This window comes from Myotis myotis, unplaced genomic scaffold, assembly GCF_014108235.1.
Source record: "Myotis myotis isolate mMyoMyo1 unplaced genomic scaffold, mMyoMyo1.p scaffold_m19_p_3, whole genome shotgun sequence".
Taxonomy (NCBI): Eukaryota; Metazoa; Chordata; class Mammalia; order Chiroptera; family Vespertilionidae; genus Myotis; species Myotis myotis.
The window spans coordinates 22,604,934-22,631,497 of record NW_023416335.1 but is presented as its reverse complement, the minus strand read 5'-3'; the positions used below and the strand labels follow the sequence as shown (position 1 = coordinate 22,631,497).

Genomic DNA, 26,564 nt, shown 5'->3' with positions numbered 1-26,564 from the left:
TGGGTCCCAGCTGCTGCTCTGCGCAGCTTCCACCAGGGTTTCCTCAGCCCCGTGCACCATGGGGTGGCTTTGTGGGGGATCCCAAGTCTCCATGCAGATAATGCTGCATCTGTCTGCATGGGCGCAGACAAGTCTAGATCTCACGGGATTTTGAGGCACACACAAGTGGGTAGGGACTTGACTCTGGGTCTCCTGGTGCAGGCGGACTTGACTCTGTACCCCCTGGGCGCCGGCCCAGACTCTGACAGCAGGAAGGAGGGAGTCTCATCCCTCATAGAATCAGCCAGAATCAGCCTTTGGTCAGACAGCTCTCAGCAGCCTGACAGCGAAGACTCTCATTCACCTGTATCCCAGACCCTGACAGCAGGGAGGTGGGAATATGTCTAAAGAGCAACTCTTGACACAATGTAGCTCTGCAGCCAAAAGAAGCTGGGGTCATCAACAGAAAATGTCTGAAGACCAATGTGCCTCTGAAGTTGATAGAAGGCTGTGGGGACAACAGAATATGTCTAAAGAACAGTCATCAACAAGTACTACCTATACTGGTAAGAACTTCCTTCTCAGCAAAAATGGAGTACATGAGGCTACAATTCTCAAACATAGTTGTGGTGGAATGACTATTAGATGTCAATTTTGCCTATCACTAAATTTCTTTGATAAAAACCATCTGATGGAAAATTTACTTAATGTTATAGCAAAGGTAAGGTTTGTCCAAATGATATACATTTTCCAGAAAACCTGGCATATTTAAAAAAAATTAATGACAAAGATTCTGACAGGGAAAATATTCATTCCACAAATAGTTCTTTTGCTTTTGCTTCCATGGGTGCAAATATTGCATCGCCATCAGGATATGGTCCATACTGTTTTGGAATACACGGACAAGTTTATCACCGTACTGGAACTTTACATCCTTCGGATGGTGTTTCTTGGAAGTTTGCTCAACTCTATATTGTAGATATGGCCAAAGAGACAAGTAAAAGATTAGCAATGCCAGAAAACCAGGGCTGCTCAGAAAGATTCATGATCAACATCAACAACCTCATGTATGAAGTATTAACAAAATCGTACAAAATGCTACATGAGGTAGAAAAGGAAACCCAATCTAAAGCAGCAGCAAAAGATATTGCTCCCACGGAAGTAATAATGGCAATTAAAAATGATCGTAGCAGTGACCCAGGTAGATGTAATTCTCCCAGTGTAACCAAGGTTGCTCTCATATTCAGAAACGAAGTTGGAGAATCTCCTTTTGAAAGGGACTTGCTTATTCATTGTAAACCAGATCCCAATAATCTGAATGCCACTAAACTGAAACAAATCAATATCCTGTTTCCTACATTAGATGCAATGACATATCCTGTTCTTTTTCCACATGGTGAAAAAGGCTGGGGAACAGATATTGCATTAAGACTTAGAGATGACAGTGTAGTTGACAATGATACCAGACAAAATGTAAGGACACGAGTCACACAAATGAAGTATTATGGATTTCATCTGTCTGTGAGGGACACATTCAATCCTATTTTATTTTTTTAAATGTTTCAACAATTACATTTTTTAATAAAATCTTTATTGTTCAGATTATTACATTTGTTCCTCTTTTTTCCCCCATAACTCCCCTCCACCCAGTTCCCACCCCACCCTTCGCCCTCACTCCCCACCCACTGTCCTCATCCATAGGTGTACGATTTTTGTCCAGTCTCTTCCTGCATCCCCCACACCCCTTTCCCCCCCCCCAAGAATAGTCAGTCCATTCCCTTTCTATGTCCCTGATTCTATTATAATCACCAGTTCATTCTGTTCATCAGATTATCTATTCACTTGATTTTTAGATTCACTTGTTGATAGATGTGTATTTGTTGTTCATAATTTGTATCTTTACCTTTTTCTTCTTCTTCCTCTTATTAAAGGATACCTTTCAGCATTTCATCTAATACTGGTTTCATGGTGATGAACTCCTTTAGCTTTTTCTTATCTGTGAAGCTCTTTATCTGACCTTCTATTCTGAATGATAGCTTTGCTGGATAAAGTAATCTTGGTTGTAGGTTCTTGGTATTCATCACTTTGAATATTTCTTGCCACTCCCTTCTGGCCTGCAAAGTTTCTGTTGAGAAATCAGCTGACAGTCCTTTTGGTACCCTTGTAGGTAACTGACTTTCTTTCTCATGCTGCTTTTAAGATTCTCTCTTTGTCTTTTGCTCTTGGCATTTTAATTATGATGTGTCCTGGTGTGGTCCTCTTTGGATTCCTTTTGTTTGGGGTTCTTTGCGCTTCCTGGACTTGTAAGTCTATTTCTTTCACCAGGTAGGGGAAGTTTTCTGTCATTATTTCTTCAAATAGGTTTTCAGTATCTTGTTCTCTCTCTTCTTCTGGCACCCCAATAATTCTGATGTTGGTACGCTTGAAGCTGTCCCAGAGGCTCCTTACACTATCTTCGTATTTTTGGATTCTTTTTTCATTTTGCTTTTCCGGTTGGGTGTTTTTTGCTTCTTTGTATTTCAAATCTTTGACTTGGTTCTTGCAATCCTCTGGTCTGCTGTTGGGAGTCTATATAATATTCTTTATTTCAGTCAGTGTATGCTTAGTTTCTAGTTGGTCCTTTATCACAACATCGAGGGTCTCACTAGGTTTCTTAAGTTTATCGGCGGTTTCTAGAAAATTCTTGAAAAACCTTAAAAGTGTGGTTTTGAACTCTATATCCAGCAATTTGCTTTCCTCCATTTCTGTCATTTGTGTCCTGTTTCTTTGTCTTGGCATTTTTTATGCTTCACTGTGTCGATAGAGTGGCTTTCTGTGCTAAGTGTCCTATAGGGCCCAGTGGCTCAGCCTCCCCAGTTACCTGAGGTAGACACTCTTGGTGCACCCCCTTGTGGGCTTTGTGCATAGTCTTGTTGTAGTTAAGCCTTGATTGTTTTAGGTAACACTGGGAGGATTTGACCTCCAGGCCAATTGGCTGTGAGAATCAGCTGTGTCTAGGGTGGGAGAACTTCTGTGCTGAAGACACCCTTCTGGGGCAGGACTTGCTTCAGTGGGGCTTTGGTGCTCACTGAGTCTGCCCCCTGAGTGTATCCCTTATGGATCTGAGTTGTAATCCAGATAGTCCCACTCTGACCACTGGGTACACTGGCTCTTGGATCTAAGGAGGTGCTAATCTAGCCTCTGCCTGAGGCTACCCAGCAGAAGCCAGCTGTAAAGCAATGCAAGTTGCCCTGGGGTCTTGGGGCAGCTGCCATTTGTTAAGTAATTTTTCAGATTATAAAGGGCCGGGCCTTTCATATGCAAAAGCCTCTGTGCATGGCTTGGGCGGGGCGGGGTCCCAGGGGATCAACAGGGTGGGTGGAGCGAGCAGTATGGCTGCTCTCAGTCCTGACCTCAGAGGCCCCTTCTATCTCTGCGAGCGCCTCTGAGAGAAAGCTGCCCTCGAGTTCTGACCAATGTCAGACAGTCCTGTTTCTCCTGTATGAGTCTGGGTCCCCAGAGACTAGCCCAGAACTGGAGCTCAGAGCCTGAGACGCCCTCCAGATTGAAAAAGACAATTGTGTCCTCAGCCGCCAGCCCTCTCTGCATGCACCTCCACACCTTTGTATTTTATTTCCACACCGCACCTCCTCTGAATCTCAGTATGCTTTTCTTTTTCCTTCTAGTTGTAGAATTTCCACTCAGCCAGCCTTCCTGTGGTTCTGGATGATGTCCTTTCTGTCTTTTAGTTGTATTTTTGAAGTGGTTGTGAGAGGCAGCAATCTCCAGTGTTTACCTATGCCGCCATCTTGGTTTCTCCTCCTCAATCCTATTTTAAATGCAGGAAAATTAACTCAACAGTTTATTGTGGTTCATATTAAAAAATGGAGGCCAATCAGATAAATTTCACTAAAACAAACCAATCTAAGTTGAGAGTTGAAAAATACAGTGGTTTGATGGATTATCTCACATCTAGATCTGAAAATGACAATGTGCTGATTGTTAAAATGATAATATTTCCATCATCTTTTGAGGGTAGTCCCAGAAATGTCAGCAGCAATAAAAGGATGCTATGGCAATTGTAATAAAGTATAGCAAGCCCAATTTATTCATAACCATGGCATGCAACCCCAAATGGGCAGATATTACAAACAATTTACAACACTGGCAAAAAGTTGAAAACAGATCTGACTTGGTAAACAGAGTTTTTAATATTAAGCTGAATGCTCTTTTAAATGATATATGTAAATTCCATTTATTTGTCAAAGTAATAGCTAAAATTCATGCCATTGAATTTCAGAAACACGGCCTGCCTCACACTCACATATTGATATTAGATAGTGAATCCAAATTACAAATAGATGATGACATTGACAGTATAGTTAAGGCAGAAATTCCGGATGAAGACCAGCATCCTCAACTTTTTCAAATTGTAAAATCAAATATGGTACATGGACCATGTGGAATACAAAATCCAAAGAGTCAATGCAGGGAAAATGGAAAATTCTCAAAAGGATATCCAAAAGAATTTCAAAAAGCAACCTTTGGAAATATTGATGGATATCCCAAATACAAACGAAGGTCTGGTAGCACCATGTCTATTGGAAATAAAGTTGTCGATAACACTTGGAATGTCCCTTAAAACCCATATTTGTGCCTTAAGTATAACTGTCATTTAAACAAAGTCTGTGAATTGATTAAAAGTGTCAAATATTTATTTAAATACCTCTATAAAAAGCACAATTGTGCAAATATTCAAATTTCTGAGAAAAATTTTATCAATCATGATGAAGTACAGGACTTCATTGACTCCAGGTATATGAGCACTCCTGAGGCTGTTTGGAGACCTTTTGCAATGCGAATGCATGACCAATCTCATACAATCACAAGATTAGCTATTCATTTGCCAAATAAACAAAATTTGTATTTTCATATTGATGATTTTGTTGAAGTTTTAGATAGGGCTAAAAGGCATAACTCAACTTTGATGGCTTGGTTCTTATTGAATAGAGAAGATTCTGACACACGTAATTATTATTATTGGGAGATTCCACAGCATTATGTGTTTACTAATTCTTTATGGACAAAACACCAAAAGGGTGGGAATACAGTATTAGGTAGACTGTTCACTGTGAGCTTTAGAAAACCAGAATGATATTACCTTAGACTTTTGCTTCTGCATGTAAAAGGTGCAATAAGTTTTGATGATCTGGGAACTGTAGGAGGTGTATTTATGATACATTTTATGAAGCTGCTAACACATCGAGGACTATTAATTGATGACACTATCTGGAAAGATATGATTGACAATGCAATCATCCTTAATATGCCCAAACAACTATGGCAACTTTTGCATAGATATGTGTGTTTGGATGTTCTGCTGCAAACAAATTATGGGATGAGAATAAATCTCATTTTATTGAAGATTTCTGTTGGAAATTACACCAAAGAGAAGGTGCCTGTGTGAACTGTGAAATGCATGCCCTTAACAAAATTCAAGAGGCATTCACATTGCATAGAATGAAATTTTCACATCTCAGACTTCCATACTATCCTTTATTAATGAATACAAATACCTGTGATGAGTCATACAAGTGACAATAGGCAGAGGTTTTGATAAATTCCCTGAATGATGAACAGTTGGCAGCCTTTCAGACTATAACTTCAGCCATCGAAGATCAAACTTTACACCCTAAATGCTTTCTCTTGGATGGTCCAGATGGTAGTGGAAAAACATATCTATATAAAGTTTTAATACATTATATTAGAGGTCATGGTGGTACTGTTTTACCCACAGCATCTACTGGAATTGCTGCAAATTTACTTCTCGGTGGAAGAACCTTTCATTCCCAATATAAATTACCATTTCCATTAAATGAAACTTCAATTTCTAGACTCGATATAAAGAGTGAAGTTGCTAAAACCAATAAAAAGGCCAAACTTCTCATTATTGATGAATACACCATGGCATCCAGTCATGCTATAAACACCATAGACAGATTACTAAGAGAAATTACAAATTTGAATGTTGCATTTAGTGGGAAAGTTCTCCTTCTAGGAAGTGATTTTTGACAATGTCTTAGTATTGTGCCGCATGCTATGCGATCGGCCATAGTACAAATGGGTTTAAAGTACTGTAATGTTTGGGGATGTTTCAGAAAGTTGTCTCTTACTACAAATATGAGACCAGAGGATTCTGCTTATAGTGGATGGTTAGTAAAACTTGGAGATGGCAAACTTGATAGCAGTTTTCATTTAGGAATGGATATTATTGAAATCCCCTGTGAAATGATTTGTAATGGACCTATTATTGAAACTACCTTTAGAAATACTATATCTGTTAGATAATATTACAAATATATCTAAACATGCAATCCTTTGCCCAAAATATGAGCATGTTCAAAAATTAAATGAAGAAATTTTGGATATACTCGAGGGAGATTTTCACACATATTTGAGTGATGATTCCATTGACTCAATAGATGATGCTGAAAAGGAAATTTTTCCCATCGAATTTCTTAAGTAGTACTCCTTTGGGAATGCCATGTAATAAATTAAAATTGAAAGTGGGTGCAATCATCATGCTATTGATAAATCTTAATAGTAAATGGGGTCTTTGTAATGGTACTAGATTTATTATCAAAAGATTACGACCTAACATTATCGAAGCTGAAACAGTGATAGGATCTGCAGAGGGAAAGGTTGTTCTGATTCCAAGAATTGATTTGTCCCCATCTGACACTAGCTTCCCATTTAAATTAATTCTACAACAGTTTCCCATGATGCCAGCATTTGCAATGACTATTAATAAATCACAAGGACAAACTGTAGAAAAAGTAGGAATATTTCTACCTGAACCTGTTTTTGGACATGGTCAGTTATATGTTGCTTTCTCTCGAGTTCGAAGAGTGTGTACGTTAAAGTTAAAGTTGTGAATACTTCATCACAAGGGAAATTAGTCAAGCACTCTCAAATTGTTTTCACTCTTAATGTGGTGTACAGGGAGATATTAGAATAAGTTTAATCACTTTATCAGTCATTGTTTGCATCACTGTTGTTTTTATATCATGTCTTTGTTGCTGTTATATCATTTTGTTATTTATTTATTAATAAATTTATATATTATTTTCATATACATTTTACTAATTTCCTTTCATCTCTGACACTTCTATTATAGAGAAAGGGCAAATAACAATATTAAAATTTCCTCTAATTAATTCCCTTTTAATGTGCATGAGTTTCATGCACCAGGCCACTAGTAAATAAATAAAAACACAGAATCATGGTAATAAACTCCCTAAAGAACATGTAAGTATAGTCCATGGACACAGACAACAACATGGTTAGGGCCAGGAGGAAGGGAGGGAGGATTTGAGTGGAGGGCGTAGAAGGAGAGGTAGATGGGGGACATCTACAATAATTTCAACAACAACAAAAATAATAAAGGCCACAATAAGTTTGAAGGGTTAAAAAAACAGAATCACTGGGCATAGATGAATTATAGCATAAAACGGAAGACATCATGAAATATGGATGAGTGATACAAAGTTGATAATTTGTCATGTTAAGAAATATCATTTTCTAATTCTTCATATTTAGAGAATTCAAAGTAAAATAAATTTTGAATATCTCAGAAAAGTTACTGACTTATTAACATACAGCAGATTCATAAAAGATAAGTAAGAACTAATAATAATGAAATTGTTAAGTTGTAACTTTCATTTCATGTCTTGCATTTAACTATTTCTGTCTAGAAGAGCCAGAGAGCTCCTGGAGTCTGGCTTTGGTAGCCTCCAGCATTTCAGAAAACCCTACTACCAGTATAGTCAAACCTACTCTAGGGATAGAAAAAACACACAGTCTAGCACATTGTAGATAACTAATCAATTTCTATTAAAAAGCATGATTAAACATTTATTTTTTGTTTGCCAACATGTATGTGAAGCATCTGTCTATAATATATATAATATATATTAGTATTATATAATGTTTATATCATTAAAATATATATCCAATGTAAATGAAAGTTGGAAGATATTTAAGAGTATTTGTTTTGCCTTTCAGGAGTGTAATGAAATCCAAGACAATTGCTGTGACTCTACCACATGTGCACTAAAAGCTGGTTCAGCTTGTTTAATAGGACCATGCTGTACCAAGTGTCAAGTAAGAGTTTTCTTAAAATTTTGGTATTACCTATATAGGTAAAGTTATCATTCTTTATAATATCTATATGTTTACATTCTGCTCTATTCAATATAATTTACCTCACACTGTCAGTTTTCACCAAAAGGAACTCCATGCAGGAGTGCCATACGTGAATGTGATCTCGCTGAATATTGCAATGGATCATCTGGGGAATGTCAAGAGGACTTTTATGTTCAGGATGGTCATCCATGTGAACAGAATAAATGGCTCTGCGTACAGGGACACTGTAAGAGTATGGAATCACAATGTGCAGAAGCATTTAGTGAAGGTATTTGCTATAATTTTATTTCCTGTATATACATTTTTCTGGAAACTGAAATGAAATAGGTGTTGATATATAATTGTGATTTTTTAATGTAATTTCTTATTAAATTTATTGGGATGAAATTAGTTAATATGGTTATAAGGTTTCAGGTGTGGATTTTTATGTTACAAAATTTTATATATTGATCTGTGTGACCAGCACCCAAAGTCAAATCTCCTCCTGTCACTATATATTAGGACCCCTGTCCCCCTCATCCCCTTCCCTCTGGCAACCACACCACACTGCTGTTTATGTCCATGAGTTTCAGTTTTATATCACTCATATGAGTAAAATCATACGGTTCTTAGCTTTTTCTGACTGACTTATTGCACTTAGCATAATATTCTCATGGTCCATCCATGTTGTCACAAATGACAGTAGTATTTTGTCTCTTCTTATGGCTGAGTAATAATATTACATATGTACCACATTTTCTTTATCCAACCCCCTATCAAAGGACACCTCGAATGTCTCCATGTCTTGGCAACTGTGAATAATGCCATAATGAACATAGAGGTGCATATAGCTTAGTGAATGAATGTTTTTATTTTTTTGGTATGTACCCAGAAGAGGGATTGTTGGGTCATATGGTAACTCTATTTTTAGTGTTTTCAGAAACCACCATACTGTTTTCTGTAATAGTTGTACCAGTTTACATACACGCCAGCAGTGAATGAGGGTTTCTTTTTCCCCCACAATCCCTCCAACACTTTATCTGTCTTGTTGATAATAGACATTCTAACAGATGTGAGGTGATAGCTCATTGTAGTTTTGATTTGCATTTTCCTATTAGCTAGTGAAGTTGAACATCTTTTCACATATCTGATGGCCATTTGTATATTATCTTGGGAGAGGTGTCTGTTCAGGTCCTCTGAGGATGGTTGTCATTTAAAATGATAGGCAGTGTAAAATGTTAGTAAGAATGTGACAAAATCAGGACTTTTATGCATTGCTGGTGGGAATAGAAAAATGGTGTAGCAGCATTAGAAAACAGTTTGGAATTTCCTTAAAATGTTAAGGAGAGCTATTTCATTTCTGGCATATACCTAAGAGAACTGAACATACATGTTCCCATAAAACCTTGTATACAAATAGTCATTGCACCATTATTCATACTAATCAAAATGTAGGAATAACCCAAATGTCCGTCAGCTGATGAATGAGTAAAGCAAGTACAAAATATTACTATGCAATAAAATATTAATTTAACAAAGTGCTGATATTTGTTAAATGTAAATACATTTTGAAAACATATGGCAAGCTAAAGAAGCTAGTCACAAAGGACCACAAAACATGATTTCATTTCTATTAATATGCATATAGGCAATGTATAAAGACAGAAAGTAGATTAAGACTAGAGGAGTATGAGGGGAAGGAATGTGTTTGTATGTTGTTTGACATATATACAATTTAATATTTATAACATATTTTTAAATTTTATTTTATTTTTAATGAAATTTATTAGAGTACAATTGGTTAATAAGGATTTAAGTGTACATTTTCATGATATGTGATTTGTATATTGCATTGTGTGCTCACCAACCAAAGTCAAATCATTATAACTACATTTATTGTCACAATTTTTTAAAAAATACTTTAAGTAGACTTTTAATTGAATTTATTAGGGTGACATTGATTCACAAAACTATACAGGTTAAGAGAGTACAACTCAACACACTGCATTATGCACCCACTATCCACAGCAAATTCTCTTTCCATCTCTATCCTCCCTCTGTCCACTTCTACCTACCCCTTTCCCTCTGGCCATCACCAGATAGTATTATTTGTTTATCTTTATTTTTGAAAGTATTGCAATTGTTTCCCTTTTTTTCCACATTGACTCCATCCTCCCTGCACCCTCTGCTCCTAGGCCTTCCCTATACTATATGTGTTTGTTATTTTTTTGCTTAATACCTTCACCTTCTTTCATCCAGTCCCCTAACCGCCCTCCTTCCCTCTGACAGTTGTTAGTCTGTTCTTGGTATCCATGAGTCTGTTTCTATTTTGTTTGTCAATTTATTGTGCTCCTTAGATTCCACATATAAAGAGATCATATGGTATTTGTCATTTTCTGACTGGCTTTTTTCACTTAGCATAATAATCTCCAGGTCCATTCATGCTGTTGCAAAAGGTAAGATTTCCTATTTTGAATTCTTTTACAGCTGAGTAGTATTCCATTGTGTAAACAGACCACAGCCTTTTCATCCACTCATCTACGGAAGTGCACTTAGGCTATTTTCAGATCTTGGCTACTGTAAATACCAATACAATGAAAACAGGGGTTCATATAGTCTTTTGAATCAGTGTTTCGGGTGTCTTAAGGTATGTTTTCAGAAGTGAGATCACTGGGTCAAAAAGCAGTTCCTTTTTAAAAATTTTTTGAAGAAACTCCATACTTTTTTCCACAATGGCTTCATCAGTTTGCATTCTCATCAATAGTGCACAGGGTTCCCTTTTCTCCACATCCTCCCCAACACTTTTTGTTTAATGATTTATTAAAGATAGCCATTCTGACAGGCATGAGGTGATTTTAATTTGCATCTCTCTAATGATTAGTGATCTTGAGCATTTTTTTCCTATTTCTCTTGGCCATCTATATGTCCTCTTTGGAGAAGTGTCTATTTAGATCCTTTGCCCGTTTTTTAATTGAATTGTTTATCTTCTTTTTGTTAAGTTGTATGAGTTCCTTATATACTTTGGATATTACCCCTTTGTCAGATGTATTAGTGCCAAATATATTCTCCCATACAGTTTTAATCTTAATTTTTTCCTTTTGATATTATGAAAATTGGAATTGTTTAATTTCCTTTTAGAATTTTTCATTGCTAATATATAGAAGTGAAGTGCAACTGTTATTTATGTGTTAATTTTGTATCTTAAAACTGAGCTGAAGTTATTAATTCTAACAGGTGTGTGTGTGTGTGTGTGTGTGTGTGTCTGTGTGTAACTTTAGAGGATGTGGAGAAAAGGGAACCCTGTGCACTATTGATGAGAATGCAAACTGATGAAGCCATTGTGGAAAAAAGTATGGAGTTTCTTCAAAAAATTTTTAAAAAGGAACTGCTTTTTGACCCAGTGATCTCACTTCCGAAAACATACCTTAAGACACCCGAAACACTGATTCAAAAGACTATATGAACCCCTGTTTTCATTGTATTGGTATTTACAATAGCCAAGATCTGAAAATAGCCTACGTGCACTTCCGTAGATGAGTGGATGAAAAGGCTGTGGTCTATTTACACAATGGAATACTACTCAGCTCTGATAATATATAATTATCACATTTATGAACACATACTTTTTTACTTATTTTACTCCAATTTAGATGTACATTGTTTCTTTTAGTTGCCCATTGCTCTAACAATCAGGCATTCTATTACTGTGATGAATACAAGGATGAAAGCTTATATCCTTGTCTTATTCCTTATCATAGAGGAAAAGCTTTCAGTCATTCACCATTAAGTATTATTTCAGCTGTATGGTGGTTTTGTTTTTTTTTTTTAATAAATGGCCTTCATTATATTAAGTACTTTCCTTCTACTTCCAGTTAGTTGAGTGGGTTTTTTTTTTTTTTGTAATTAAAGGGTGTTGAATTTTGTCAAATGCTTTTTTTGCATCAATTAACATGATTATGTGGTGGGGTCTTTTCTCTTTCATTCTTCTATTTTGGTATATGACTAATTGACTGATTTATTTTTTGTATTTTGAACCATCCTGGTATTTCAGAAATAAATCCTACTTGGTATTTATAGTGCTCTTAATATGCTCTATAATTCAGTTTATAAGTATTTTGTTGTCTTTTTAAAAATTCATATTCATGGTGGTCATTAATCTATAGATTTCTTGAGCATTTTTATGTTTACATTCATGAGGAATATTCTCAAATTTTTCTTTCTTGAAATGTCTTTGGGTTGTTTTACTATCAAGTCTCACTGAATAATTCATTGAAGTATTTCCTATTCATATTTTTTGGAAGAGTCTGTGATGCACTGTATTAGTTGTTTGAAATTTTTATGGAATTCACTAGTGAAGATATTTGCACTCAGACACTTTTTGTGGGAAATTTTCTGTTAATAATTAAAATTTATCAATGTGGTCAATCTTTTCAAATAAACAAATTGTTTTATTGATTTTCTCTATCATTTGTCTCTTCTCTGTTTTATTATTTCTGCTATAATATTTATTACTTATTTCCTTCTCTTTGCTTTATGTTTAGATTTTTTTCAGTATCTTAAAATGGAATGCTAGATTATTGATTTTAAATAATTTTTCTTTCCTAATTTATTTATTTGCAGCTATAAATTTCTAAGCACTGTTTTCAATGGTTCTTATACATTTTTGTATGCCATGCTTTTATTTCCATTCAACTCAAAGTATCTTCAAATTTCCGATAAGTTTTCATTTTTATTTCTTTTATTTAGGTGTATTTAATTTCCACATTATTGCATTTTTCTTATGTACTATTATTATTGATTTTTAAATTCAATTTCATTATATTCAGAGGACATAATATGTACAATTTCAAGCCTTTTTAGTTGTATGTATGGTCTATCTTGAAGAACATCCAAATGCATGGAGAAGAATAGGCATTCTGCTGTTGTTGGATAGATATCTGTTCTGTCTAGTTTATTGGTAGTATTGTTCTAATTTTGTATTTTCTCGCTGGTCTTCTGTTTATTTGTTCTATTCATTATTGAAAGGTTGGCAGACATCGACCATGTACTCTAAGTATGGCACTTTTACAAAAGTTCAAAATAGGTCAGGCCATTTCATTAACTGAAAAGCTGTTGGCGTTGGGCTACCATAGAGGAGATATAAGAATATTCCCAAACTAAAACGTCACAGTTCCCTTTATCCTATAAACTGTTTTACCCAGGATTCCACAAGAGAAACAAAATCTGAAAAAATTAAATTATTTTTTCTATATGTATAACTGCAATCCAACTACCTATCAAAATTAAGGAATTAGCTTATGTAATTCTGAGGATAAAATGTTTGTTTGTTTTATGAGAGATACTGGAGAGCTGAAACAAAGCAGATGGAAAGTGCAAAGATGATGTCCACTATCCTCCATCCCCTCAGAGAACATCAGTAAATCCCTAGATGTATGCCAAACCAAATGCCTTTACCTCAGACCAAAGCTCCAGGTACAGCCAGGAGGCACTAGACCTGTGTAAAAGCTCCCCTCTGGAAAATACTGGTACTTTGGAGCTGGGTAGAGTGCCCCTGTCCTCTGAGGTTTCTAAAGGATTACAGTAAGCCTTTAGATGTGTGTTTCAGTATATATGTAGCACGGTTCTCTTAATTATTTTTAAAAGATTCTTTTATTTTCTATTCTTAACTTTAACTTTTTTGCCTTTGAGAAGCCCTGTTTTAAGTCTAAATGTGTCTTTCTCTTTTAAGAGTGGTATATTTACTAAAACTCCTATCCCTGCTACCAGAGCACAGAAAGTGCATAAGAATCTGCACTGGTTTATAGAAGTTATCTCTTTATATTTTAATCCCCTGCTTTTTACATTTTTAGAATCAGGAACAAGCCTTGAAAGGAGACTAAACTATATGTTAATGCCCCTTGAGACTCTAGTTTTGTCACAGTAGTTATGAAAGGTCTCCAACTTTGTCATATTTTGTGTCCACCAGCAATTGCCTGCTTCTCTTGCTTAGCTGACACTTTTGACTTCTCACGCAGGCCAGGTTTGCAAATGACCTCTGGACAAAATCAACTGCTTATTTTCTATTCACGACTGCTGTTAGGAGTGTCAACAGATATCCTACTGTGTCTGCTGGGGCTTCTCTTTTGGTGTGTCGTAATGGAGTGGTTAAATCTTTCTATCAAAGAGTTTTGACTTCATCCTAGAATAGAACTGATGATGGAGGGTTATGTTAAGTAAACTTCCCTTTAAGTAGGTTCTGTCTATGGATTGGAGAGCAAATGTGAAGATGAATCAATTGTGGCTCCAATACTTTTTGGTCTGAAGTACTTATGATAAAAACCAAAGATATAAGTTGACTGGCTTGACTTGAAAAGATATTTATGCAAACACAAATTATTGACTAATAAGGTATTCTTTAAATTTCTTACAGACATGTGTTTCTAAACTTACTAAAAATTTAAAAATAAACTGAATGCAATGTTTATATTTAAGGTATTTGGATAGTAAGAATATTTTAACTTCTAAATATTTCATTGAAGTGGTTTTGTGTGATCTTAAACCTAGTTTTTATTTTCAATTTATAGTATCACATTATTTTGTGCAATATATATTGTAAACTATTTTAAAATGCCAAATTCATTTGGTAATTATTTTAAAATTAATATAAGTTGAATGTGACTAACCATACTTTTCTTTTTCAGCTTTAGGTGCAGCTCCTCCAGAGTGTTTTAAATACCTTAATTCTATGACTGATAGATCTGGCAACTGTGGTGCAGATGCTTCAGGATACAAGAAGTGTGATCCTGAGTATGCTTTACAAAACCTAAGAAACTTTATTTTTGCCTTAAACTTGAAAATACCGCCACATAAGGTTATGTGTAATAAAAATTTCACCTGGCCACAAAGACTTCATTTAATCGAATTAGAATTACTTGAAATACAGAATGTCTGTGCTTCTGTTTCCCATATATTCAAATTACCCTTTGTATCTTCCCATACACTGTTTAATTTACACATAGATTAATTAATTACCCATTAGTTAGATTGACTGATTATTTTTATTTTTCATGCCGTCACTTTAATTTTACAAAGGATGACCATTCTTATAGTAATGAAACGAAAACAACACATGCATTTTTACTACCCAGGAGGTAGTAAAGCACTGTGTTTAAGAACAGGTGCTCAAGAACATGTGCTGTACAGCTAGACACCATGGTTTCAAATGCTAACCATACCCTTTATCTACTTGAATGGCCTTGGACGTATGTTTCACATATATAAAATATAAATATTAATTTCACTACCATCATTGGTCTGATGCCAGTGGGGAGTTTCAGTGGTCTAGGAAAAGCACGTAAAATGGGACTGACATATGGTATGCACACCACAAAGTACATCTCATTACATTTACAAATTGCTTTTCCATATACTCAAATCCAGAATACACAGAAGTGTGTTTTATAATTGCTAAAGCACATACTGACCAAAGAAAACCTTCTAACTAATATGACTATGTTTTCCTTTAAATCCCTGGTAATTTTTATAGTAGTTGCTACAAAGTACTTCTCTGCTAATTGCCATATCTAGGTCATTTTGATACTGGTATCCAGTGATTTATTTGCATCCTGACTATGTCACATTTTAATTTTTTTATATGCCTAGCACTTTTTTATTTTATAATGAATACTAAGAATAATATACAATGGAAATTTTGTGTTATTTTTATGCATTTCAGAAGGCTAATGAATTTTGATATGGAAGGGATTGAACATAGTTGGACTCATAAATAGCATCTCTCTATGAGCAGCAGCTGAAAATAGTGTTCCTTATCTTTAAGATACACTTTAACAATTCCCTATAGTGTTCATTGTACATGCTTAGTTTAGTAGTCAGAAAGGGTTTAGGGTGAAGTTCATATACACATCTTAGTGCTCAGTCCCTTTTAATTTTCAGTCACCAAATTGATATTAGGCTCATATTCTAATTCTGCCTTTTGATTTTTCAAGCTAAGGATATTTAAAATGTTCTCATGGATTATTTTTATTTTTATTTTTATTTTTGAATGAACAAGTCAACATTTTTTATTAAATTTACCAAGTTGTACAGCCATCACATAATCCAGTTTTAAAACATTTCATCACCCCGGTATAATACCCATTTACAGTTAATTCTCATTACCACCTCCACAAATGGCTTTTTAAAACATTTAATAAATTAATTACTTTTTCTGCTATCAAAAATTACAAACTTTTAATGTAGAAATTCTGGGGGGAATCTGAGAAGTACAAAGAAGAGAATAAAATTACTTCTAAATCCATAATCCAATGAGAACAATTATTAATAATTGGGTGAATACTTTTCTAATCATTTTTCCATGCTCATATTTTTTCAAGAAAAACTGTATCATACTGGACAAAACATCTTACAATCTAATTTTTCATGAAAATGTTCCCATGGTATTGAATCTTGTTCCACATCAATTTCTTTGGTTGCCTTGTCTTCCATTGTGCTGTTCTCCTACAGTTTCTCTATTCAGTCCATTTCGGTGGACATTTGGATTGTTTCCAATTTTATACCATTTTATTTTATTTTATTTTTTTATTTTTCTTTCTTATTTATTTATTTATATATTTTTAATATATTTTTTATTGATTAAGATATTACATATGTGTCCTTATCCCCCCGTTACCCCCTACCTCCCCCCCCCCCCCCGCTCATGCCCTCACCCTCCCCCCCCCCCCCGTTGTCCGTGTCCATTGGTTAGGCCTATATGCTTGCATATAAGTCCTTTGGTTGATCTTTCTCCCTTAAACCCACCCTCCCCTACCTTCCCTCCAAGGCCTGACAGTCCAATCAATGCCTCTCCGTCTCTGGATCAGTCCTTGTTCATCAGTTTATGTTGTTCATTATATTCCACAAATGAGTGAGATCATGTGGTATTTATCTGCTCTCCAGTTCCATCCATGCTGTGGCAAATGGTAAGAGTTCCTTTTTCTTCTTCCTCTTCTTAAAGAATACCTTTCAGCATTTCATATAATGCTGGTTTGGTGGTGATGAACTCCTTTAGCTTTTTCTTATCTGTGAAGCTCTTTATCTGACCTTCTATTCTGAATGATAGCTTTGCTGTATAAAGTAATCTTAGTTGTAGGTTCTTGCTATTCATCACTGTGAATATTTCTTGCCACTCTCTTCTGGCCTGCATGGTTTCTGTTGAGAAATCAGCTGACAGTCGTATGGGTACTCCCTTGTAGGTAACTGACTGTCTTTCTCTTGCTGCTTTTAAGATTCTCTCTTTGTCTTTTGCTCTTGGCATTTTAATTATGATGTGTCTTGGTGTGGTCCTCTTTGGATTCCTTTTTTTGGGGGTTCTCTGCGCTTCCTGGACTTGGAAGTCTATTTCTTTCACCAGGTAGGGGAAGTTTTCTGTCATTATTTCTTCAAATAGGTTTTCAATATCTTGCCCTCTCTCTTCTTCTGGTACCCCATAATTCTGATGTTGGTAAGCTTGAAGTTGTCCCAGAGGCTCCTTACATTATCTTCATATTTTTGGAATCTTTTTTCTTTTTTCTTTTTCGGTTGGGTATTTTTTGTTTCTTTGTATTTCAAATCTTTGACTTGATTCTTGGGATCCTCTTGTCTGCTGTTGGATCTCTGTATATTATTCTTTATTTTAGTCAGTGTATGCTTAATTTCTAGTTGGTCTTTTTTCATATCCTCCAGGGTTTCACTAAATTTATCGGTGGTTTCCATAAAATTCTTGAAAAACCTTATAAACCTGGTTTTGAACTCTATATTCAGTCGTTTGCTTTCCTCCATTTCTGTCATTTGTGACCTGTTTCTTTGTCTCCACATTTTTTATGCTTCCCTGTGTTGGTAGAGTGGTTTTGTGTGCTAGGTGTCCTGTAGGGCCCAGTGGCTCAGCCTCCCCAGTTACCTGGGCTGGCCACTCTTGGTGCACCCCCTTGTGGGCTTTGTGCAAAGTCTTGTTGTAGTTGTGCCTTTATTGTTGTAGGATCACTGAGAGGAATTGACCTCCAGGCCAATTGGCTGTGAGAATCAGCTGTGTCTGCAGTGGGAGAACTTCTGTGCTGAAGACACCCTTCTGGGGCAAGACTTGCTTCATTGGGGCTTTGGTGCTCACTGAGTCTGCCCCCTGAGTGTGTCCTTTATGGATCTGAGGAGTTGTAATCCAGATGGTCCCCCTCTGACAACTGGGTACACTGGCCTTGGATCTAAGGAGGTGCTAATTTAGCCTCTGCCTGAGGTTACCCGGCAGGAGCTATGAAGAGAACTGCAGATTCCCCTTCCTTTTTTGGAGTTTGGAGGTGCCCTGATGAGGCTCAGCTGTGAAGCAATGCAAGCTACTGTGGGGCCTTGGGCCTTCTCCTGGAAGTTCTGGATTTGTCTGGCCCAGCTGCAATTTTTTAGGTAATTTTCAGGTTGCAAAGGGCCGGGGCATTCATATGCAAAAGCCTCTGCCACAGCCTGGGTGGGGCGGGGTCTCAGGGAATCAAAGGGCGGAGCAAGCATCTATGGCGGATCCTCAGCCCTGCCCTAAGGGGCCATGCGTCTCAGTGTCCCGATAATTGCTGCAAGCACCTCTGAGGGAAAGCTGCCCTCAAGTTCAGAGTTCTGCCTGCTGCCAGACAGTCCAGTTTCTCCCCGTATGAGTCCTGGGTCCCCAGAGACTTGCCGGAACTGGAGTTCAGAGCAGTCGGGAGCTTGTGACTCTCTTTTGATTCAAAAAGACAGCCGCGTCCTCAGGTGCCAGCCCCTTATCGTGCACAAGAGCCTCCTTACCTCTGCACTTTACTTCCTCAGCTCCTCTGGCTCTCAGTGTGCTTTTCTTTCCTTCTAGTTGTAGAATTTCCACTCAGCCAGTTCCTGTAGTTCTGGATGATGCCCGTTTTGTCTTTTCATTGTATTTTTGAAGTTGTTGTGGGAGGCAGCAATTTCCTGGTGTTTACCTATGCCACCATCTTAGTTTTTTTTTCTCATGGATTATTTTTAAAGCCACAGTCCAAAATGCCTCATATGGAATTTCTAGTCTTATGGCTCAATTATCATTCAATTCTTCCCTCTCTGTTTGCATTTCAAAGCTTTCAGTGTGTGTGTGTGTATGTGTGTGTGTGTGTGTGTGTGTGTGTGTGTGTGTGTTAGATTAGAATTCTACTCTAACTCCAACCAACTTCAACCTACTTCTTAACTGTATAAATGATTCTTAAGTCAAGTTCTGTGTTAATACCTACCAGCTAAAAACCACAAGGAACCCACCTGCAATTGAACAAGTTTGGTTTCTTATAGCTTCTAGTCAGTGGGATTTTACACTATGGGAAACTGTGAAACATCTTAGCTCCAGGGTTTTAGAGACTAATTATAGTACTTGAGCTTGTGTTAAAGTGATTTTCAGGAGGGTTTCAAGAAGTGGATCATTGCTCTGAATTGGATGTTTTCAGGAAGTGAAAGTAATTCTGTGATCGGATATATTAATAAATCATATGTGAAGAAGGAAAACTAGAGAGTGAAGCTAAAGCTGTACTCTATATATTTAAAAGCCTAAGCGACCATCTGACCATCTGACTGGTAGCTAGGCTGTGCAATGACCACCAGGGGCATACGCTTAACACTGGAGCTGCTGAGCTGTGGTGGCTTGGCAGCGGTGGTTCTAGGGTGATGCACCTGAAACCAGAGAGGAGGGAGCCAGATTCCAGGGTGTGTCACCCGAGAACCAACCTCTCACAATCTGGGACCCCTTGGGAAATGTTGGAGAGCAGGTTTTGGCCCGATCTCCACAGGCCAGGCTGAGGTACCCCACTGGTGTACAGATCCTTGCAATGGGCCTCTAGTTGGTAATAAAAAACAGTAACTCATATTGGCTGGATGAGAGGGATGTTTGGTAATTTTGTGCTTGGACAATGTTTATTTCTTGTCTTCCTATGTTCAGAGATGATTTATGCTGTGGACTTTTTTTTTCTTGATCTGCATAGTCACTGAATGGCTTTACCTAAAGTTGATATTCTTATACTGGCCTGTATTTAACAGGTAAATACCATGGTCTAGCAATGAGGGCAACTTAGCTTGTATCAACTTCAAGGCCTTGCTGTAATATCAGACCTTCAATGAATGCCAGAGGCTAGTTTTCTCTCTTAAATTTTCCTCTTTTGCAAAAAAGGCAAAAAATCAGAAATAGAAAATTGATCCTCCCACCCCTAAAATTGTTCTAACATATCTATATTTTCAATATTGCTAAGACTTTATGCTGAGTAGAAGGTTATTTAGAGAATATGGTATGTAGTTGGGCTGGGATTAGTCTCTCCTGTGCAGGAGAATTTGTTGACTCCTCTGAAGTAGCAATGGATGTGTGGTTGACTTACGACCTCAAACAGAATTCATGGACCAAATAAAAATGTTATGGTATAGCATGTGCCACAAACAGATATGGACAATAATCCATTAGACATGATTTTTAGTATATCCATTTTGTTAAAATAGTGCATATACTTTAAATAATAGACATAGCAATAGCCCCACAGTATATAACTTGTTTACTTTGTTTATTAATGTCACTTTGACCCTTGAACTCTTACTTTTGAAAGTACTCAATTAAAAGGTAAATAGATGTTAAATTTAGCGTAGCAAATATTTAGGAGTTTAGATAAATATTTAGGAGTTTAGATAAAAAATATTTAGGACTTTAAATGTAAACAGTTTATTCTTGTTTTTCATTGTATAAAACTAGTAGCCCAATGCACGGATTTGTGCACATTGAAAGGAAATTATTTAGAAGATGGCTGGTGGGGTGGGACTGGGTGAGACGGGCCAGACAGGCCCTGGAGCCAAACTCCCACAGTCCCTCCCTGGCTGGCTGCACCTGGGGCAGTGCCAGGGCTCAAAGGGCATCTCCAGTCACCACTGCTCAGCAGTAAAGCAGATTTGGGCGACAGTGTTCCAGCAACAACAAAAGCCAAAGCCAAAGGTGGAATTACCTTTTTTTAATTTAAATTTTTTATTGTTGAAAATATTACATATATATCCTTTTTCCCCATTGACCTCTCCCTGGCCACTCCCACCTCCAAGCACATACCCTCACCACCTTACTGTCTGTGTCCATTGGTTATGCTTATATACATGCATACAAGTCCTTTGGTTGATCTCTTAAGCCCCGACTCCCCTCCCCTCCCCTGCCTTCCCTCTGAGGTTTGACAGTCTGTTTGATGCTTCTCCATCTCTGGATCCATTTTTGTTCATCAGTTTATGTTGTTCATTATATTCCACAAATGAGTGAGATCATGTGATATTATCTTTCTCTGACTGGCTTATTTCACTTAGTATAATTCTCTTCGTGTCCATCCATGCTGTTGCAAATGGTAAGAGTTCTTTCTTTTATATGGCAGTGTAGAATTCCATTGTGTAGATGTACCACAATTTTCTAAACCACTCATCTGCTGATGGGCCCTTAGGCTGTTTTCAAATCTTAGTTATTATGAATTGTGCTGCTATGAACATAGGGGTGCATATATTATTTGTGATTGGTGTTTCTGATTTCTTGGGTTATATTTCTAGAAGTGGGATTACTGGGTCAAATGGGATTACTATTTTTAATTTTTTGAGGAAATGCCATACTGTTTTCCACAGTGGTTGCACCAGTCTGCATTCCCACCAGCAATGCATGAGGGTTCCCCTTTTTCCACATCCTTGCCAACACTTGTCATTTGTTGATTTGTTGATGATAGCCATTCTGACAGGTGTGAGATGGTACCTCATTGTCATTTTAATTTGCATCTCTGGGATCATTAGTGACTCTGAGAATGTTTTTATATGTCTCTTGGCCTTCTGTATGTCCTCTTTCGAAAAGTGTCTATTTAGTTCCTTTTCCCATTTTTTGGGGGGGATTGTGTATTTTCCTTTTGTTAAGTTATATGAGTCCCCTATTAATTTTGGAGATTATTAATGCTTTTTCTCATTTTCTGGTTACTTTCATAATTTTTGTGCTTCATAGTGCTATCATTATGATATATTTTAGTGGTTATATGTTACTATTTATTAAGTAAAATATTTCAAAGTCTTTACCCATAATGATGAGAAGTAGGTATTATGTTTAAAAAATGAAAAGGATAAACTTTGTTAATTTTTTAGTATAGAATAAACTGGAAATTGATTATGTCTAAGAATCAAAAAAGTAAAAGAATCATTAAATATCAGGTTATCTAGGAAGTAGCTCATCATTACTAAAATGTTCCATTATTTTTTTAATATATTTTTTATTGATTAAGATATTACATATGTGTCCTTGTCCCCACGTTACCCTCTACCCCCCCACCCCCCCACCCCCCCACCCCCGCTCATGCCCTCACCCCCCTGTTGTCCATGTCCATTGATTAGGCCTATAATGCTTGCATATAAGTCCTTTGGTTGATCTTTCCCCCTTAAACCCACCCTCCCCTACCTTCCCTCCAAGGCCCGACAGTCCAATCAATGCCTCTCCGTCTCTGGATCAGTCCTTGTTCATCAGTTTATGTTGTTCATTATATTCCACAAATGAGTGAGATCATGTGGTATTTATCTGCTCTCCAGTTCCATCCATGCTGTGGCAAATGGTAAGAGTTCCTTTTTCTTCTTCCTCTTCTTAAAGAATACCTTTCAGCATTTCATATAATGCTGGTTTGGTGGTGATGAACTCCTTTAGCTTTTTCTTATCTGTGAAGCTCTTTATCTGACCTTCTATTCTGAATGATAGCTTTGCTGGATAAAGTAATCTTGGTTGCAGGTTCTTGCTATTCATCACTTTGAATATTTCTTGCCACTCTCTTCTGGCCTGCATGGTTTCTGTTGAGAAATCAGCTGACAGTCGTATGGGTACTCCCTTGTAGGTAACTGACTGTCTTTCTCTTGCTGCTTTTAAGATTCTCTCTTTATCTTTTGCTCTTGGCATTTTAATTATGATGTGTCTTGGTGTGGTCCTCTTTGGATTCCTTTTGTTTGGGGTTCTCTGCGCTTCCTGGACTTGTAAGTCCATTTCTTTCACCAGGTAGGGGAAGTTTTCTGTCATTATTTCTTCAAAAAGGTTTTCAATATCTTGCCCTCTCTCTCCTTCTGGTACCCCTATAATTCTGATGTTGGTACGCTTGAAGTTGTCCCAGAGGTTCCTTACACTATCTTCATATTTTTGGAATCTCTTTTCTTTTTCGGTTGGGTATTTTTTGTTTCTTTGTATTTCAAATCTTTGACTTGATTCTTGGGATCCTCTTGTCTGCTGCTGGATCTCTGTAAATTATTCTTTATTTCAGTCAGTGTATGCTTAATTTCTAGTTGGTCCTTTTTCATGTCCTCCATGGTCTCACTATACTTATTGAGGGATTCATTAAATTTATCGGTGGTTTCCATAAAATTCTTGAAAAACCTTATAAACGTGGCCTTGAACTCTATATCCAATCGTTTGCTTTCCTCCATTTCTGCCATTTGTGACCTGTTTCTTTGTCTCCGCATTTTGGCAGCTTCTCTGTGTTGATAGAGTGGCCCTGCGCGCCAGGTGTCCTGTAGGGCCCAGTAGCTCAGCCTCCCCAGTTAACTGGGGTGGACACTCTTGGTGCACTCTTGGTGCCTTGGTTGTTGTAGGATCACTGGGAGGAATTGACCTCCAGGCCAGTTGGCTGTGAGAATCAGCTGTGTCTAAAGTGGGAGAACGTCTGTGCTGAAGACACCCTTCTGGGGCAAGACTTGCTTCAGTGGGGCTTTGGTGCTCACTGAGTCTGCTCCCTGAGTGTGTCCCTTATGGATCTGAGGAGTTGAAATCTGGATGGTCCCCCTCTGACCACTGGGTACAGTGGCTCCTGGATCTAAGGAGGTGCTAATTCAGCCTCTGCCTGAGGCCACACAGCAGGAGCCATGAAGAGGCTCAGCTGTGAAGCAATGCAAGCCGCTGCGGGGCCTTAGGCCTTCTCTTGGAAGTTCCGGGTCTGCCTGGTTCGGCTGCAGTTAGGTACATTCACATGCAAAAGCCTCTGCCGCAGCCTGGGTGGGGTGGGGTCTCAGGGAATCAAAGGGCGGATCAAGGAGCTATGGCTGATTCTCCGCCCGGAGTCGCGGGTCTCAGTGACCCGCTAATTGCTGCAAGCACCTCTGAGGGAAAGCCGCCTTCAAGTTCGCCCGCTGCCGGACAGACCAGCTTCTCCCCGTATGAGTCCTGGGTCCCCAGAGACTTCCCGGAACCGGAGTTCAGAGCAGTCGGGAGCTTGTGATTCAAAAAGACAGCCGCGTCCTCAGGTGCCACCCCCTTTACTCGCGCTCTCGAGCCGGCCATACCTCTGCACTTGTACCTCTGCACTTCACCTCTGCAGCTCCTCTGGCTCTCAGCGTGCTTTTCTTTCCTTCTAGTTGTAGAATTTACACTCAGCCATCCTTCCTGTTGTTCTGGATGATGTTTGCTCTGTCCTTTGCGGTAATTTTCAATTGTTGTGTGAGGCGGCAATTTCCCGGTATTTACCTATGCCGCCATCTTAGTTTCTCCTCTAAAATGTTCCATTATTATCAATGTAGATAAGACCCTCATTTTTTTTGTGTTTCACAATTAATTGCATATAATTTTTTTCAGAACTTCAGTGTTTTATTTAAATCTTTTTGCTTTAGAAATGATATTCTAATATTTATTTGTATTTAAAACTAATGATTTTCATTTATTTGTAAATTATAGTGATGTGATGTGTGGAAAATTAATATGTAAACATGATGGTGAAAATATAATTGAAAGTAACAGCGCCATTATTATTTATACTAATGTAAATGGAAATATCTGTGTCGCATTGGAATATAAATATGATCATGCTGACAGCGATAAGATGTGGGTAAAAGATGGAACTGTTTGTGGTACAAATAAGGTATGTATGCTTTTAGTCTCAAATGACTTTCTAATTTATACTCTATTTTTAAATGCATGATTAGTATTTTCCTCATAATTTAAGTACACATTCAATTTCATAAAAAATAGAAAAATTTTAAATGAGAAAAAACTAAAAAAGAAAAAATATATAATCTGTTTTCATGCATATATGATATCACCATGAATATTTTATTACCTTTTTTCTTAAATTTTTTTTACATTCACTGATCTGAGAATCATATCATTCATTCACTGTATTTATTTTGTTAAATTATAATACACAGAGTATTTCTAATGTTATGACCTATCTTATGATATAATTACTTTAAAATAGCTGTTAAATAATATGTTACCACTTAAGTGATAACAATAATCCTATATAGTAAAGAGGGAATATGCTAATTGACCATCACACCCTCACAAAATGGCGATGCCCAGTCCCCTCAGCCCCTCCGGGGGCTTTGGCTCCTCCTGTACCCCCCACTGACTGAGGCTCATGCAAGCAGGGCCAGCTGAAGTGTAGGCAAGCCTTGGATGGCATCTGCCCAGCTTCCCAGGGCCAGCCCAAGACTCAGGTAACCAGGGCTGGCCAAGGCTTGTGCTATTGGCAGTGACAGCAGCAGAGGTATGATGGGGGTGTCGCCTTCCCCTGATTTCCAGGTTGCCTCCCACCCCTGAGGGCTCCTGGACTGTGAGAGGGGGCACGCCAGGCTGAGGGACCCCCCTCCAGTGCATGACTTTTTATGCACCAGGCCTCTAGTCTATAATAATCTATAATAAGAAAAGCACAATAGGTTAATTAGACGAAATGTTCTTCTGGATGTCCTTCTGGATAACCTTCCGGAGGAAGCCAGGGCTGTAAGGAAAGACTGGGTTCCTGGTGCCTGCCGGCGGCCTGAGAGAAGCTGGTGTCGGCAGCAGGGCGACTAAAGGCCTACTCTTGCAAAAATTTTATGCATTAAGCCTCTAGTATAGAATGAATAGAGTAAAGCAAAAATTAATAGAAGGCACATATACGATGAGTAAATACTCTTTCTATTTTGATGAACATTCTATCCAATCTCTCTCTCTCTCTCTGAGAATGTAATAGAATCTACAGACATTATATATACACTAGTAGCCCGGTATATGAAATTCATGCACATTAAAAGGGAATTAATTGCCCTAACTGGTTTGGTTCAGTGGATAGAGTGTCGGCCTGCGGACTCAAGGGTCCCAGGTTTGATTCTGGTCAAGAGCATGTACCTTGGTTGCAGGCACATCCCAGTGGGGAGTGTGCAGGAGGCAGCTGATCGATGTTTCTCTCTCATTGATGTTTCTCACTCTCTATCCCTCTCCCTTCCTCTCTGTAAAAATCAATAAAATATATTTTTTTAAAAAGGGAATTAATTAGCAGGGATATTTTAATATTGTTATTTTCCCTTTCTCTATAATCGAAGTGTGAGAGATGAAAGGAAATTAGTAAAATGTATATGAAAATAATATATAAATGTATTAATAAATAAACAGTAACAGAAGGATATAACAACAACAGAGGCATGATATGAAAACAACAAGAACATGATAT

The 26,564-nt window shown here is 37.5% G+C and overlaps 1 protein-coding gene across 1 annotated transcript in view; it reads left to right on the top strand.

Annotated features, from left to right (window-relative positions):
* Positions 1-26,564, top strand: part of ADAM2 (ADAM metallopeptidase domain 2) — an 84,079-nt gene that overhangs the window by 37,394 nt on the left and 20,121 nt on the right. The window contains exons 13-16 of the mRNA XM_036297241.1: positions 8,023-8,121; positions 8,236-8,431; positions 14,823-14,928; positions 24,812-24,995. Coding sequence (XP_036153134.1) covers positions 8,023-8,121; positions 8,236-8,431; positions 14,823-14,928; positions 24,812-24,995 — 585 coding nt within the window. The remainder of the gene's footprint in view (positions 1-8,022; positions 8,122-8,235; positions 8,432-14,822; positions 14,929-24,811; positions 24,996-26,564) is intronic.